The sequence below is a fragment of the Tetrao urogallus genome, assembly GCF_951394365.1.
Source record: "Tetrao urogallus genome assembly, chromosome: 9".
NCBI lineage: Eukaryota > Metazoa > Chordata > Aves > Galliformes > Phasianidae > Tetrao > Tetrao urogallus.
In genome coordinates this window covers 14,497,195-14,514,048 of record NC_136822.1, presented here as the reverse complement: position 1 = coordinate 14,514,048, position 16,854 = coordinate 14,497,195, and the positions used below count along the sequence as shown (strand labels likewise).

General features: G+C 41.8%; 1 protein-coding gene across 3 annotated transcripts in view; it reads right to left on the bottom strand.

Moving 5' to 3' along the window:
* LRCH3 (leucine rich repeats and calponin homology domain containing 3) overlaps positions 1–16,854 on the bottom strand; it is a gene marked incomplete at both ends in the record, with an annotated part of 45,284 nt that continues 28,430 nt past the window's right edge. The window contains 13 exons of one of the 3 annotated variants that reach the window (XM_079539850.1): positions 1–201; positions 2,400–2,477; positions 4,650–4,787; positions 6,234–6,352; positions 6,964–7,077; positions 7,529–7,577; positions 8,435–8,506; positions 9,360–9,440; positions 12,638–12,691; positions 13,827–13,874; positions 14,514–14,654; positions 14,802–14,853; positions 15,284–15,376. In XM_079539850.1, the coding sequence (XP_079395976.1) occupies positions 1–201; positions 2,400–2,477; positions 4,650–4,787; positions 6,234–6,352; positions 6,964–7,077; positions 7,529–7,577; positions 8,435–8,506; positions 9,360–9,440; positions 12,638–12,691; positions 13,827–13,874; positions 14,514–14,654; positions 14,802–14,853; positions 15,284–15,376 (1,240 nt within the window). The remainder of the gene's footprint in view (positions 202–2,399; positions 2,478–4,649; positions 4,788–6,233; positions 6,353–6,963; positions 7,078–7,528; positions 7,578–8,434; positions 8,507–9,359; positions 9,441–12,637; positions 12,692–13,826; positions 13,875–14,513; positions 14,655–14,801; positions 14,854–15,283; positions 15,377–16,854) is intronic. The other 2 variants (XM_079539851.1, XM_079539852.1) reach the window with 2 other exon arrangements.

The following is a 16,854-nucleotide window of genomic DNA, read 5'->3' as shown; positions in this document are numbered from 1 at the left end:
CTAGAGGAAAAAGACGCAGCGATAGACCATACAGAGCATTAGCATCAGAGTACAGTAAAACACCACAAAGCCCCAGAGCTGAATAGAAAGGGAGAGAAGACTGGATTCTTCTGAATCTGTCCCCAGGGAAAGAAGAGTCTCAACTGTTCTTTTAACGCTGAGGTTTAGCTGAAGAATGTCAGAAGGGGAACAAAGATTGTCCTGTCCAGAGTGTGTAAGCAGGAAGGGAAAACAGACAGAAAAAAAGGTCAGTCAGTTAGCCATAGCAACATCCACTAAGCAGTCAGTCAGACATTTCAGATCATCTGCATGTTCAAGAAGTGTAACATGGTTATTTCTCACAAAGCAATCTGTACAACTCCCCATTTCAAAGAACACAAAGTGCAGATACACAGTGCTCAGCGAGGAGCCTGCAACCTCCACAACTTACACATGGAACCATCTTGGCAGTTAAAAACAGAGCAGTTCACACATGCCCTAGTGAAAGCCATTTCTGCAGGGCAAACAGCCTGCAGCTCAGCTTTGTGACATGCTTCTGGCACTGAGTGCTTGTGCTCAGTCTCCACACGTACCATAATTAATGAAAACAGCAGAAGGGATTCTTTTTGAGTAACTGATCCTTGAATGCAGCATTCTGCAGAAATATCTATTACTAATTAGAGTTTAATCTATTACTGGAGTTTCAGTGCTCTGTAACCATTCCCACAGTGTCTCACTTGCCTGCTGTACACCAATGAAATCTAGATGCACACCAATCTGCTTAGCTGGAGGTTTCTTTTCATGCCACAGCACTGGCCAGCAAAGTTCTGCGGAAATGGCCGCTTCACTCTGATGCCTGTGATTGTATTTCCTAAAAGTCACCTTCTACGTAAAGTGGCATTCCTCTTAGAAGGTATTTCTGCATAGATCCATGCTTCCAGCAAGCCCTTCATTTTTGTAATTGGAATTCAAATGAAAAGAAATAGCTGCAGGCATCTTTTCAGCAGAAATACACGAGGCTGCCACGCTGTTCCTTCATCCTGATATCTTACTTCTCATCCCAGCAGACATGTAATGTAGACATGTGAGAGCAACGTTAGAATTCAGCTGGGTACTGCAGTGGGTTTCCCCAGAGACATTCTCCTTCAACTCTTTCACATTAAAGCAGGAGAACTGAGAAAAACAGGAGGATCCTAAACAGAAGGTGCAGTAGATGGAGCAGAGTGGCTCTATAGGAGACTCTTGTCCTGAGTGCTCTTTTCTTGTTTTTAAAGGCGCGCCATTTCAGAGATCAGCTTTGTACCCAAATCCCATAAAAATTACATCTCCGTGTCGACGGAGCTGTGACCAGGGGAGCTGCAATGGGATTGAACCATTCTGCTCCAGGATCTACACTGTGCAGTCCTGCTGGGAGTCGCAGGCTCCTGTTTCTTAAGGGACTAAAATACCTCATCGTCTCAGAACATGAACGATCATTGATGGCTTCCTACCATGTTCCAACGCCATTCACAGTGAGTCATGCGAAACTGCTGGGCAGCTCAATAAATATTCTATCCTAAAATCCCTATGGCTCAAATGCCTTTGTGTGAAGCTATCAGAAAATACTGCAGGATTGACTTGAGAGCACTGCTTTTAGAAACAGCAGGGAAATGAGTCACTGGGTCTACTTTTCCCTTTCACAATACATAAAAAAGAAAACAGCACCTACAGCAGAAACACTGTGTACGTATAAGAAACCAATCACATTTATACACTAGAAGAAAAATAAAGAAAAAACATGACATTGAAATCATTTGTGTTGAAGCAGCCGCTGAAGAAGACAAAGAGGTAAGGAGGGGACAGCATAAAACAGTAACAGGACTCATTTCAGAAGAGAGAAAGAAAACCAGAGATTGGAGTTCTAGCTCTGGTACTTAGCACAAAGAATGAGATCTGTGCAAAGGTAGCTACTGTCAGAGAAAGGCCAACAACAGTGAGACTTCTTGGCAAGGTGGTACAGATGTTCACACAAAAGGATTGTTCTGAAGGAACATCAAATGCTTTGGAGTTGAAGTTACACATGCAAAACATCATCCAAGTTTTATCCCACTTTTAAGCTGCCAAATACCTAATATTGAGAAAACTATCAAATACCTTGCAGTTTTAAAGCCAGGCTCAAGCTGCACCCAGCTGTTCTGCACTTAAGGCACAGCAGTCAGTGAATCAGACCTCTGACAGACAAACTACACCCAACTTCTTTTTACTGGAGAAGACAACGCAGGGTCTTATCTACACAGTAAGGCTACCTCACATGTGAGCCTCCTGAACTTTTAATCACCTCATTTTCATCAGACGTTTCAAGGAACACTGATTTCTTTTCCTGACCATAAAAACACAAAATCACATCTGCACCTTAACATCAGAACAGCAGAAAAATGTACCTGAGGCACTCCGATCCTTCGGCAAGCTTCCAAGAAATTCTCCACGTTTCGTCTGCATTTCGCCATTGTAAGCTTCGGCTGCAAAAGAAGCAGGCAAAGTGCTCTTAATTGGGAGGATTTTAATTTTAATGAAACTCTTAATAAACCTCTTTGCCAAAAAAAAAACCCACACGGCAGTAAGTTTGTATAATTCAAACCAGGCTGTGCTGCAGTTTGCTTAGAAAAGCAAGTTCCAAGCTTTCTGAAAAGCTACTTTATGAATACTGGATGATTTTTTAAGGCAACTCTAACCTGTACTGTATCAGTGCACAGCGTTACATAAAACAGGCTAACATTTTAGTGACTGTAATGGGATAATTTAAGACACATACTGAATGAAACATGCACACACGTAGCACCTGTGCCGTGATTTCAGCACAGTTTAATGATATGAAGCAACCTGGAGTCCATTCTGGATTACTATGTTAAATAAATACTGAAAATCTGGTTTCAGTTAATAAAGAGATAAAAAAAATGAAGGCTAGATGAACCCAGATACCATGGAATAAAACCAGCACTGCGACTTGCTGCATACAAGCCTCCTGCAGGTGGATTCACTGTCACTTTTCAAGTCACTTTTTTCTGCATAGTTGGCTTTCTCACCTCTACTTGGACACAGCACTGCACAGCTCTGTCTTGTTTCTATTCCTGAAGCTTATTCTGATTAAAGAGACACGAGCTTCCTGTTCCTTCACACAAGCTACCCACAGTGTGTGCAGCAGCAGCCTCCAAGTTCAGTGGTTTTCCTTCAGAGGGGGGAAAAGCAGACCGCTGGGGCTCTTCCTCTGCCCCCCAGCCTGCCACGTACCCCACCAAGAAAGCAGGTTAAAGGCTATTGCTGCCTTCTTTCTCCTGCAGGATGGAAGGAGCACAAAGACCACATTGTGACTGAGCAAAGACGCAATGCCTCTTCTGCTGCTGGAGCCATCCAGCCACAGGCTGCCTCTTCTGCGACATCGATGACAAAGCCATGATTTAACTTGTAACAGAATATTCAGCAGCACATAAAACCAGGCCATTGAGAAGATATTCTTGACAACTCCAGCATCGTGAATAGCAGCTGTCTGCATTTCTCTTAATGATTCCACAATCTGCCTAAAACGTTGGCGTGTCCAGCTCAAAATAATGAAGACATCTCCTTGTTCACATCATTCCTAGCAGGAGGAACCACAATGATACAGTATGCAGCCCTGTAAGTGCCAGCTCAAATTCCAACCAACACAAGGACTGACTCCAAATTAAAAAAAAAAGCAAACAACGTGCTTGTTTCAAACTCTTCTCACAGGAAAAACTTCTTCCCCTATTTATTTAGTTCTAAGATGACGTGAAGGTGCATCACAAGCAGTTTGTCTCTCTGCTGTACTTCCAAGTTGTGATCCTAAACGTTCTCACTGAACCTTTTGACTGCCACATACCTGTTATTTTTTTGGATGACAGATGACCGTAATTAATTTGTCGCTGTGTCACAGCTCTGCATCCCACTTTAATTCTGAGCTCTCCCAAGGTGATACACAATAATGCACCCAATAACATATTACCTTCGTTGCCTTACAAAAACACTGCAGTTAGGTAAGAGGAACAAGTTCCTCAGTTGCCAAACTTCTCTGTGCACTTTTTTTCTTGCTCTGAACAGCCCCCAGATAAAACAATCCTTTTTCCTTTGTTATCACAAAGGTCTGAGCGGATTTACTTTGTTCCAGGAGATGCTGTTCTCCAGGCACGTGCAAACACAGCTCAAGTGTGCTCTGCTGACATTCCTAAGCGGAGAAATTCGTAGAGCTGTGAAATGGATACAGGAATCATTTTGGCCTCTCTGCTTGTTCTTGCTGTTCTGTGCAGCAGGATCTCAAATAATGCAGGGAACGTTGTGTTCCTCTATGCGTTTTCCTGAATTTCTCAGATCTTTTGATCTTCTGAAACATCCTATTTTGTTTTTCAGGATTAACCGTCTCTTATTTTACTACTTTTCAAGTTAACATGGGGAGGACATGAAAATCCTAATGATTTCTGGAAACCTGTACCAGAAGTAACTTTATTTAAATGAAACAAACCCAAACCCGTAGGCTTTACGCGAAACCACAGACACTGCACAGAAAGGTTGTCACGCACGTTCACAAATGAAAATAATGAACTTCACACTTGCCTGGATTACAGATCTTTGCTGGAAGGGTTTTGGACCCCTACAAAACGCTGTCATTGTGACATACTTACAACAGCAGGTGAGGGGACGTGGATGCTGGGGACAGACCGAGGCCGGACGTGGTTAGCCAGGTGGCACAGAACAACGCCGTCCGTGAGAGCTGCTCCAAGATCACTGGGCAGCGACACTTTCAACCGTGATTCGATATTCTGTGGAAAATGAACACGGACACAAACATTCAGTGCTGGTTTCCAAGCGTTTCAGTCTGCAGAACGTTTTTTAAGAGCAGAAGCATTTGAGTTACAACTCCCTGTCTGTTCTCCAGGCTGGTTGGAACAGTTTTCTGAGCGACACCAAGACGGCTCCTGCACTGCGCTGGGCCAGAGCTGAACACGGTCTGGGAGCACCTGAGTTCAATGATGAACAGTTTTCTTCGCACAGCACATTGGGATTAACATGACCATTCTCCAAAAATAACAGAAATCAGGGTCTAAGAACAATGTTCCTAACCCGTCACATCTCAGCAAACGGCTCTGCAAAGGGAACTGAAAGTAACTGTCGACTGGAGGATGATACAGCTAATAAAAGTCTCAGTAAAGAAAAAATACAGACAATTACTTTGTAGAGTTTTTAAAAATGACGTAGTTAACATTTGTTCAAGGAATGAACATAAATTCAAATCAGGTTTTACTTCAAATGCTGTGCAGATTTCACCAAGTTGTTAAGTTAAATCTAAAATCTTAAGTATACAAAAAAGATTTAATCTTACCTAGGAAGCAGAACAAGAGAGAGACTGCACATAAAGCATTCTGAGATAAGAGATGAAAGGCTCTACAAATGCTGAGTTTTGTTTCATTTTACTTAAGAGAGCTTTCTCCTTTTAGAGGGAGCAGATTGTCCTTACTCAGTTTGCAGAGAAAGAACCAACTCTCTGCCTACCTGGGATGCTTACAGCTTTTAAAATCAGCTTTAGAAAGGAATTCTCATTTATTGAGAAAGCTCAGAGCATTAGAGCACTTCAAGGAATCCCTTCACAGACAGCACAAGTGTGCCTGGGGCAAAGCAGAGCACTACCTTAATGCCCTCTGGCACAGTCAGTACCAGCCAATGTCAGGGCACAAAGCAGGGCATGCTGGCCCTCAACCAACAAAAAGCCTGAATGTAAGGAAGATTTTTGCCACAGATATTCTACAATTAACTAAGCATAAAGCAAGAGTCAACAGGTAGATTCAGAGCACACAAGGAAAGTATGCTGTCATCACGACTGGCAGCAGTCCCTGCCTGCCACCTGCTTTTCTATAGGCTTTATAGCAAAGATGAAATGTATAAAGAGATTAAAAGGAAAGACACTGAGGGAGCTTCCCATGGAGCTTCCCACAAGTACGAAGGGTGATAAGCGAAAGATCTAACAGCAGAGATCACTGGCCAGCCAGAAGCTGTGTATTTCACTGCAGCTGGATCTAACTTTATCCACAATAAAAAAAAAAAACAACCACCAGTGCCTCCATCTGACAGAAACACTCAGCTTGCACAGTGCCATTCCATTTCGGTCAACTCCTCATCATAACTGGCTCAGCACAATCAGTCTGGAACACAAGGGCAGCTTTAACATGACGGCACACAACGAGAGCTTCACTGGCTTTGTCAGCTCTTACCTTACGTAGCTGCTCTATTAGCTCCAGCTCCTCCTCACGCTGCTTGGAGCTCTGCCTAACTCTGGTGTCTGCAGAATCATTAGCAGGAGACAAGGCACGGGAAGATGATGAAGCAATCACTGAAAAAACAGCATGGAGAGAAATCAGTAAGTATGGTTTGGCTGACTGCCCTCCACTGCTGCATTACACACCCACAATGTTCCAGAATGGGTACAGGGCATTCCATTTCACAAATCTGCTTCTTTAAAAGCCTATTAACCTATCAAACTAATGACCTGCTAATCTAAACGAGGTGTTTCCTAGCACATCTTTTTTTCCCTTCAGATGTTGTTGTTTCTGCTGGCTACCAATCATTCACAAAAAGAGGACGAAGTTTTGACAGATGAAGTATGTTGAAAGAGTTTAGCCTTTTAGGCTTTGCAATTTTGCCATATGCTGTTACATATAATGCAAATTCTATCAAGCTGCCTTTGTAACTTGTTGAAGGCTTGCATGGCATTTCCTTGCTACCTTTTCAGGCGTAAGGACAAAGACCAAGAAGAACAGATTCCTACATTTTCACAACTACAGTGGTCATTCACAAAGTATAGGGCCACATGTTTACAAACTGAACCCTAAAGCTAGTTTGATGATAATGACCTGAAGTAACAGAGCAGTGCAAAACCTAGGTAAGGCAAACGTTAATAAGAGGCAATGCAAAACAGGCTGATGTGTGAGTTACATAACCTACCTTTGTTTGCTTCATCCCTGACAGCTGCTCGAAAAAGGAAACTCTCGGGTCGCTGGGAAGGGTTTCTATAGGAAGGCAGGGCTGCATGACCAGGATGTGCAGGGGAAAGGTGGACTAAACAAATGTGGGAAGGCACAGGAAAGGAAATGAGGAAGAAGGAAACGGTTAGAATTTAAATAGGAAATGGGTTCAGCAACGTGGCAATTAAAAAAAAAAAACAAATTTTAATATAATGACAAAATAAATTACATGCATGCATGATAAAAGGAAAGGAAAAGGCACTTCCAAGGACACTCGCCATGCAAAGCACATTCCACATACCACTTCCAACAACTGTTCTGCCTGCAGCTGAATGGATCTGTGGGCCAAAGCCTACACTGTCCCTGAGGACATGCTTCAACCCTGCTGCCTCTCCCCTCGCGTGTTTTCAAGGAGACCTAAATCAGTGGGTAAGCTCCCAAGCACAGCAGTGCCACACACAGCACTCCCTTCTCCTCATAGAACAAATGTGCAGGCAGATGATTTGATCTTGTTTTTCAGAAGCTTTGCTTCCTTTCCCTGTTACCTGTCTGAGTGGAGGGTGAGCCAGGAGAGATGGTGGATCTGTCATCACTCTGTAGACAAAAAAGTAGAAGAGCATAAATGGTCCTAATCTGGAAGAAGTTGTGACTACATTTTTACTATTTGCTGTGTTCTATGCAAGGCACCATCCATCTAAACATACTTCAGAATGAAAAGCCAGATGTGACAAACACAAGTTGTTCCCCAAGCCTTATCTCTGCAGAAAGCAGCTAGCTTTTTTGTTTGCAGAAATGCCACAATTACTCTTTTCTGAGGAAGAAGTGACGAAACAGCACTGACAGTGCAATGCTCTCTTTGTTTACTCCTTCTCACCAAGATGCTAAGTATCCTTTGCAGAGGAGGCACAGCCAGAGCAGCTAATTAAAGAACATGCTAATCTTGCATAACAGCAGCACGGATAAGAATGCACAGACTGTGACACCTTGATAACGCAGAACTGCTATTCACTGAATATCAATTTCCCTAGCAAAATACACTTTAATCTTACTATAGTACTTAACACAGGCCAATTTCTCATGATGAATGCACTCAGAATAGCAGTGTCCACAGAAGAAAATTATAGGATACCCATACTCAATGGGAAAAGCAAGCCAGTAAAGAACACAGTAGAAGTACTCTGATAAACTCGACTTTGTGAAGAGAAAATCATCTTGTAAAAAAAAAGCAACATCAAAGACAACAAGGAGCAGAAGGGTTACCATGTTTTTTAGCTTAGACACAGCCTAAAGCTAAGATGAGGTCACAGCTATTACAGTTTAATCATGTAAATCAGGTTCATACCCTACCTGAACTTCTGACTAGAAGCTGACATACCAACACCTGTTAAAACAGATGTGTGGATCCCAGTTTTTTGTAGGCTTTATTGGTGAATGACAATAGCAAGAGATACCTTGGCAGGACTGAGGGCAGAGGCGTTAGGCAGGGCAGTAGCACAGCTGTCTTGATTCAACCCTGAGAGGGACTGAATGCAGAAAGAAAGACAAGGCAGCAGCAGTGTTAGCAAGCAGCTGGTAGGGCACATGCACAGGTGGAACTGAGTAACCAAGTCAGAAAGGAAGAGGTGATCATGGTCACGTGCTTGGAAACACTTAAAAAGCAAAAGGCAGGCACAACAGGTATTTGCTTTTCAAACTGTGGTTAAAGCTTTCCTACCCTCCTGAACTTTCTGGCTAATGAGCTTGGGAGGTGAAACTTTCTTTTTTACACGCAACAAAGTGCCAAAGGAAGCAAAACTGAACAACAGGCAGGTAAGCACTTCCTAAAGAAACACCTGAAGGAAAGTGTACCCTCTAACAGCCCATCCTGAGCCACTACTCTAAACACTTTTCTTTTTAATGCTTCAAGTTAATCTATCAACTCTGTAAGATCAGAGAGACTCACATTTAATGGGCTAAAGGACCGCGTTTGTTCTGCCACGGATACCTAATGCTGATCTTTGTGAATTACACATGGAAGGAGATGTTACAGACAGGGCAAACCTTACACAAACACCTTCATGCCCCATGCAGACAGCAGCTGATCCTCAGAACAGCCTCCTTCGCTCACTTTTTTTGCTGTTTCCGTTTGTTTGCTTTACAAGTTTCAAAATGTCATTTCAGCAAACGTAACAGCTAGTATAGCAAAAAGCAAAATAAAACAAGTGGTGGTGGTCTGTGACACGAATGCATCTTTATTCCTGTGCAAAAAGAGCAGGACAACCTTGACACAGACTAACAAGCAGCAGTCACAATCCACAAACCCAGCAGTGGGCAAAGGGTGGAACGCAGCACAGAGGGTAAGGGAAGCACAACAGCAACACAGCGCATGCTCTTCACCTGTTTGCGAGTCCCTGGCCTTCTCTTAATGGTATTGGTGTTACTGTCAATCTCAAACACAAAGAGAGGCTCAAAGCCATTCTGTCAGGGACAGCGAGAAAAGAAAGGGAGGCAAAAGAGGAAGAAGTGAGGCAAAGAACAACTGTAAGAGAAGGCAGCTGCAATACAAGAAGAATCAGGGTGCCGCAATTCTGACTTACGACTGCACACGCTACTCTTCATTTCTAGGCGTAGCAATGAAGTTAGAGAAATGTCCCCAGCCAGAAACAACTTTAGATAGAAAGAATGCCACAGCAGAGCCCAGCTACGACTCTGCGCTAACTAAAAATAAGGCTATTTTACATCAGTTTGATTGTCAGTTGTCTGAGCATACAAATGGACGATAACTTCTGAGAGAAACCACCAGGGCACAAGTTAGCATAATTCAAGTCATGCTTACTTTTCTCATGCTGTTATTACTTGTAGCACACTGATGCCCAAAAGGCTTAACTTCAAATGTCTCAGAGATCCCACGTGCTAACTGTGATGATGGTCCCAGGTCACATTTGAGACCTCAAGAAGAAAAGACAACGAAAGCAGCCCACAGCAGCATTAACATGGGTGTTACACACAGGTCACAGCAGCTGCCTGGTGCCCACTGGGCATTTCACAGGCTTTGTGACAAACTGACAAGCAGTTTGTGAGAACAACAGTGGTGCCTTTAGTATCCATCTCCCACTAACCCACCTTGTAACGTACAGTAGTAGAGGGGAAAAAAAGCCATCTGGGGAAAGATGAGATTCAAAAGCAGGCAAGACTGAAATCACTACCCCAAGTCTGAAGCATTGATGCCGTATTAATAAGCACTCCCAACTGCAGTGAGAGTACTCTGGTGAGAATGGCAAATGGGATATGAGTGATACAGCACTGAGTTACACTGTAGGTTTTCTCAGAGAGGCCAGCAACTGTCTGTGAGCAAAGCTTTAGTTAGTGTGGCTGTTATAAATCAACACAGTGAAATCCATCACAACACGCACTCAAGTCCTACAGCCAAACCCCACTTTGCATCACATCACAGGGATGCAGAAGGAACAAGCAAGTTAACTGTATATGCTCACAGAAGGCATGGAAGGCCATTTTGTGAGCTGAAACAGGCTGCCCTGTAAGTACCTACCAATGGGAAGGAATGACCAGAGCAAACTGCAACACAAATGCATTTCAATCTGTGTTAAATGGCAACAGACAAGAGGAGCAAAAGAAACGTGATGAGATTTAAAAAGGAAAATAACAGCTTAAATTTGACTTCTAGGAATTTTTCTGCTAAAGAGGTAACGACACCTGAAGAACTACCAAAATAAAGGACTTGCATTCGAGGTAACTATTAATTTTTTTGGAACAATTAGTGGAAAATCCAATAGACAGAATGCAGCTTTATTGGCATGCAGTGTTTAGGCATAGGAAATGATACAGAGAAAAGGATGTAAATGGAAAAAACGCACTGAACTGTCAGTAGCAAATGGTGCTTTGATATGAATGCCCCTATGCTTCACTGAAGGAAAAAAAAGCCAGCCTCAGAACTTAGATCTAGCTACACTTCAAGCCCATAGGAACAGACGAAATGTCAAGGAAATGCAACAGAATTAAAAAAGGTAAAAGTAAAATTTCAACTCTTATGACTACTTCTGTTTTTTAAGCAAACCAGTGATCGATTCCTTGCTGTTAAACAAGTTTTTGACATACAAAATACAGTAGTGGAAAAAAACAACTGCTGCAAATTCATGAGCTGCCCAGAGCTACACGTTCCAGTCACAGCAATCCCTACGAGCAGCTGTCCTGGCATCTGTCATCATTAGACACAGTATGCATTTCTACTGCAGCACAGATATGCAGATCATACTTCCATAGTTCAGAAAACCAGTGTTTCATACCCTGAAAGCATGATGTATGGGAGGCAGAGTTTAGAGCTGCTGAAAAAGAGCAAGAAATCCCAAGAAAATGTAATGCAGAAACTGTTTTCAAATATGGTTCCAACTTTCCCTGCCAGCCCGGCCACTTTTTCCCCCAGCCCCTTTTTTGTGCATGGATTCAACCTGGATAAAGGAACAAAAGAAACCACCGTGAATGGAATTTTTAGCAATCAGTTTGCTGAACTTCCAAGTATACAACCCAGAATTCAGTACAATAAAAACCATGGGATGACACTAACAAATAAAAGGGGTCCTTAAAACGTATCATCTTTGAAATACATTCCGAAGATGAATTCACTGTCAGCACTTCACAAAACCCACGTCTGCTCTCCTGGTTCTTACAGCATATAAAGGAGCTTTTGTATTTAGATTGGCTGAGTGTGATTTCTGTCAACAGGTACAAGCACGATCACAACACATTCCTTTCACAAGGAGCCTTCTTCTGCCCCCTCACAGTGCTGGGCATGAGACAGCAGAACACCAAGACGTCTGAATGAAGAGAGAAAACACTGACCAACACGTTCTAAGAGATGTGTTCTGAGAGCACTGCCTACAGAGAATTCAGGTAGGTGGTGGGGATGCACGTGAGCTAAGAACATAAGTCCCAGGCATGCAGTCATGCAACAGCAGGCAAATCAAGTGTATTCTCCTTCTACAGACAAGGATTGTGGCATTAATAATATTCTTTAATTATGCTGCATCAGTAAGATGCCATAAAAGAAGAAATAGCATAAAACATGAAGCACATAAAAGTTTTCCTTTTTGCTAGTGTTCAAAATAGGTAAGAAAGACATCTTCATCGCTAACCAGCAGCAGAGAACAAGGAATAGCTCAGACTTTTAGCACTTATGAGTACAGCAATATTTCCCCCTTGCTGTGCTGTGGTTCCCAGGACACCACTCCATGCCAAGCACTTGGTGCAGGATGCAAACAAAGCTCAAGTGGGGGCATGTATTCAGAGTTGTTTATTTGACACTGGAGAGCTCATCAATTAGGAAGCAAGCTAAATGGAGGGCAAATCAATGTAATGCTACCGGAGGTCAATTTTGAATTTTATAAATTGTTCTTCATTAGTAGTAATTTCCTTCTGCTCTTAGCAAAAAGCAAGCTTTAATTATTCTGCAGGAAAACATCACTATATTATTAAGAAATGGCTGACAGTACAAACATCAGCATACTCAAGATAAGTCACTTTTGAAACAAGAGGTCATGTTTTATGCTATTTAGATTAGATCTGAAGGAGTTGGTCTAATCAGAGACAACCGTAACACATCATTATTTTCATGTTCCAGAATCTGCCACAGAAAAAGGCTGTTGCGTGCAGGATCTTACCACTAACAAGGCACTATCATCAGTATGCTGAGACCTTCTGGATGGAAAGGGACACTGGGAGGTGGGAGAGATGGAGTAATGTCAGAAACAAACAGAACGACACAGCTGTGAACAGACAGACATTTTGGAACACGTGCTGCTTGTTTATAGCACTGTGAGGCACTGCTTCTACACTTCCATACAGCAGCCAAAACTGCGTAGGAATACACAGCCACATGACCCAGGAATTACAGGGTACTCCTATCACTTAAGGAATCAATTACCCTGCTGTGTTGTCTCAAGCACATACAGACAACCACGTATTCAGTTTTTAGCATGGGAGAACAAAGGACCCTTTAAAAGAATAAATTCAGAACAAAAGAACATTAAGAAGAGCAAAAAGGAGCAAAGACTATTTCAAATATCCCTCGTTTTGGTAATTTTCAAAGCAAAAATAAGGTGAAAAAAGCTTCTGAAGAGATAATTATGCTTGCATTAATATATATATAAATAGAGTTGCATTATGCTGTTAAAGGTTTTGATCTGATTAACGCTGCCACGTGAATTAATTTCCCTCATGTAAGAGGGGATGGCAAGCAGTGGAAGAGCACTTATTACACCGACACGTGATGCACACAGTGAGCAGATGTCACAGGCTCATTCTGTACATCTTAGAAGACTGAGCTCTGCATGATTTCTTGTCCCCTTTTTATTGCCTTCGCCTATAAAATGATATTAAAATAAAGCTCTTTTCTTTTGTTTTGAATAAGCAAACAGACCTCAAAAATAAAAATAGCTGATCTTTCTGGGATAACTGGAATTACGACAGGCAAATGGAGGAAACTGACCGGCGAATGAGAAATGACTGCACCACTAAACCTGCCTGCGTGCTCCCATTAGAAAGTGATCTGTATTGCTTCCAAGCAGCATCTTGAAATGGAACGTGAAATCTATTTTCCATATAGGACATAGAAAACATACAGGAAAACAAAACACTCAGACAGGCAATCTGCACGAACAGAAGGAAATATTAAACTGATCCATAAGGGGAGGTGTGTGCTTGGGGTGTCAACCAAGGGCTGAATAAATGTGAAATGCTATGCTATAACCCAGTCCTGAAGTGCTCTCCACAATCAGGAAAACCTCTGATTTCTGAGATAGCCTCTTTTTTTTCCCCTGGAGAAAAGTAATGCTCTTGCTGGAGTCTTACCTCACTATCCAGAGGACTTGGCTTCTGAGGACTTAAGGATGCTTTTTGCTATACAGAAAGAAAAAAAGACCAATTTAAAAGAATAAGACAGAGAAACAAAAGCTCTGAATATTACAGCGTAATTAAGAAGTTTCAAAACAGAAATAGTCCTAGTTTTTAAATAAAACATGTACCAGACTGATTGCAAGTTTCCACTAGCTGAAACTTCACTAATATTATTAGTCAAAAGCCAGCCTTTATATTGTATGAAAACAAAAAGCCCAAATCGTTTTTGCATCTTAAAGAGGCATAACAGACTCAAAATATAACCCAAGGGAGGAATTCCACTGCTGAGAACAAAGTTCTCATGAATAACAAAGGCAACAGAAGAAAAAAACAAGAAGGCTTGTGGATGAAGATGCATTTTGGTAAGTTTTTAACTGAAAGACTGAGCTGATTTTCTTCAATAATTAAAAAAAAAAGAAACAACTATTTTCTGCACAATATTAGCAGGGCACTATGATAGTTGTGTTAATGAAAAGCCTCGCTTCATAGGCAGCTCAAACCCTAGCTGCTTCTTCATTTGCTTTATAAAACACCACGCATGCCCAAGAGTGCAGCACGCAAGTGTTAATGACCATAGCAATTCATTTTCATTAAAGAAAATGATAAAAGTTTGGAATCTACCGAGGACTAAAGGAAAGGTACCTTAACAAAGTCGAGAACAGCTTCTCTCTGGATCTGCTTTGTTCTCATCCTTTCCTCCTCATACTGCAGTGCTGCCAGCTGTGCCTCCCTCCGGGTACGCTCTATGTGCCTGCGGTGCAGCTCAGGGTCTGCATTGGGCACCTGGAACAAAACAGTGCACTGTGCTGTACAGACAGAGCTACAGACAGATGGGCTGCAGAGAAACAGGCTGCGTCTTAGGGCTAGCCTAAGTTTGGTTCTGCATCAGACTTAGCCAGAAGAGTAAGACAGAAGAGTTCATTGTGTTACCTGACTCTGGTGACTCGATAGAGAGAGAAAGTAAGGTGAATCAGCTGGGGGTCTGCCAAATGGAAAAAGAGAAAGTATATTTTCAATCTTAAATTTAAAAAAGTGAAATCACACAGAGCTGTCAGTGATGCACATGGATCTTATTAACTCTGTAAGAGTAGCTATTTAGCAAGATGTCAAACTGCTGCAATATCGATTTGACTTCACTACTTCATGGTCGACTCAGTGCAGTTATTTCTACCTCTTCTCCTGAACTCTATATTTAAATGCTTCCACAGCTCAACATGTATCAATGGCTTTGTACATTTGGCTTATTACATTGAGATACCCAGTACTTAATACTCATTCTACTGGAGCTGATTAAGTAACCACTCCAGGAACTCTCCAGATGACCCTTATGTAGAGGAACAACTGGTTACTATGGTTAGCAAAGAAAATAATTACAAAATATTTAGTAGGAACTATACGTTTCTTCTCCCTACCTCTCTGTCCTGTCCACATAACTCCTTAGCACTTGGTGATGCTCTCTGTCCTGCATCAAATTTAGAGTTTCAGGTCTTCGTAATTCAGTGTCCCTGCAGGCAAACACCAGGTGGAAGGGGGATTGGCCACTGATGCATAAACACTACTGTCAGACAAATCCTTCTCCAGATTACAGCTGTTTGTAAAACTAATTGCCCAGACAGTTAGCTGCAGACAACCACAAAGGTGGAATTTCAAACAACTAAAGAAATGGGATACCAAGTTAGGTCACAACTACTGCAGTTCATAATTTAATGGGTGTAATTTCCTTAATTATCAGAACGATTTCAAAACACAGTAAGTTTGAATCTCTCTTACTGTTACATTCTGGAGATCACAGGCCTTTCTGCTCCTGGAAAGAACAGGATTCAGGGTTCAACTAAGTGCCAGGAAGTGTGCTCACAGCAGAGTGCACTCAGCATTGCTGTATCAGAACTGCACCACAGCCCACCGGGGGCAACAACTGTATTTACTGAGCTGAATCAACCAATGTAAGTACCCTTAAGACGAAGCTGGCATTACATCCAACTCTTCAAGAGTTTTAATGGCTCCAGCATGTTAAAAACAAGAAAAAAGAACAAAAGGGCTGCATGCATGAAATGAATTATAGTGGAAGCAGCTTACAGCTTGTGGATGGCACAAATGAAATATTTCTCTAATATATACTTAAAATTATATACATTAAAAGCTGCCAATTGTCATATGGCTGTTTTTCCGTAATCTTGAGGGCAATAATATTGCTTGTTTTCAGTGCCTCATTAAGAATTTTGCTCAGCTGCACCAGAATACAAGTAAGCTCCAGTTCCCTTGGATCCTTAATGAACAACCTGTACATGGAGATCCACTGCCATTCTCAAGTTAAATTTTGCTAACAATGGATACCCTAAAGTTCCTTTATCATTCAACCTGTACATGTAAGCAGCAGCTTACTCCTGACTAACCTGCCTTTCCATCTTGCTTTCTTCAGATGGAATTTGTTTGTGTAATTATTTCTATGTTGACCACAGATGTTCAAACGGGACAAAGTATCATAAAACCAAAACCAAACTGGCCTTTCAAGCCAGAAACATTTGCTTCATTTGGGAAGAGAACGTTACGTTCACCCCAAATTATTTTATGCTTTACTTATAGACTCCACAGAGTAAGGAATGCTGACATATGCTGAAGGAGTTATCCTCCATTACAGCAGCACAGCTCCTATATTTACACACTGACTGCACATTTCAAGATCCCTGTTAAAACACTGCCACGATTCTGGAAACAATGGCACATTACTCTTGATTTCTCGTTTTCTTTGAAGACCATTTTTAAACATCACCACACTTTACTGACAGTGTAAATAATGACATACTGAGAGCCTGCAGTTTTCTCTCTCTTTAAAATATTCCTAGTTCAGCTGAGCTGGTTTTTTGCTGATTGCTTTGCATTCATTTTTGCTCCACAGAAGATTGCAGTGTTTCAACAGTATATGTAAGGTTCTGTCAGTTTTGATTTCATGTTATCAAAAACCTATCAATTTCCTTATTCTCTG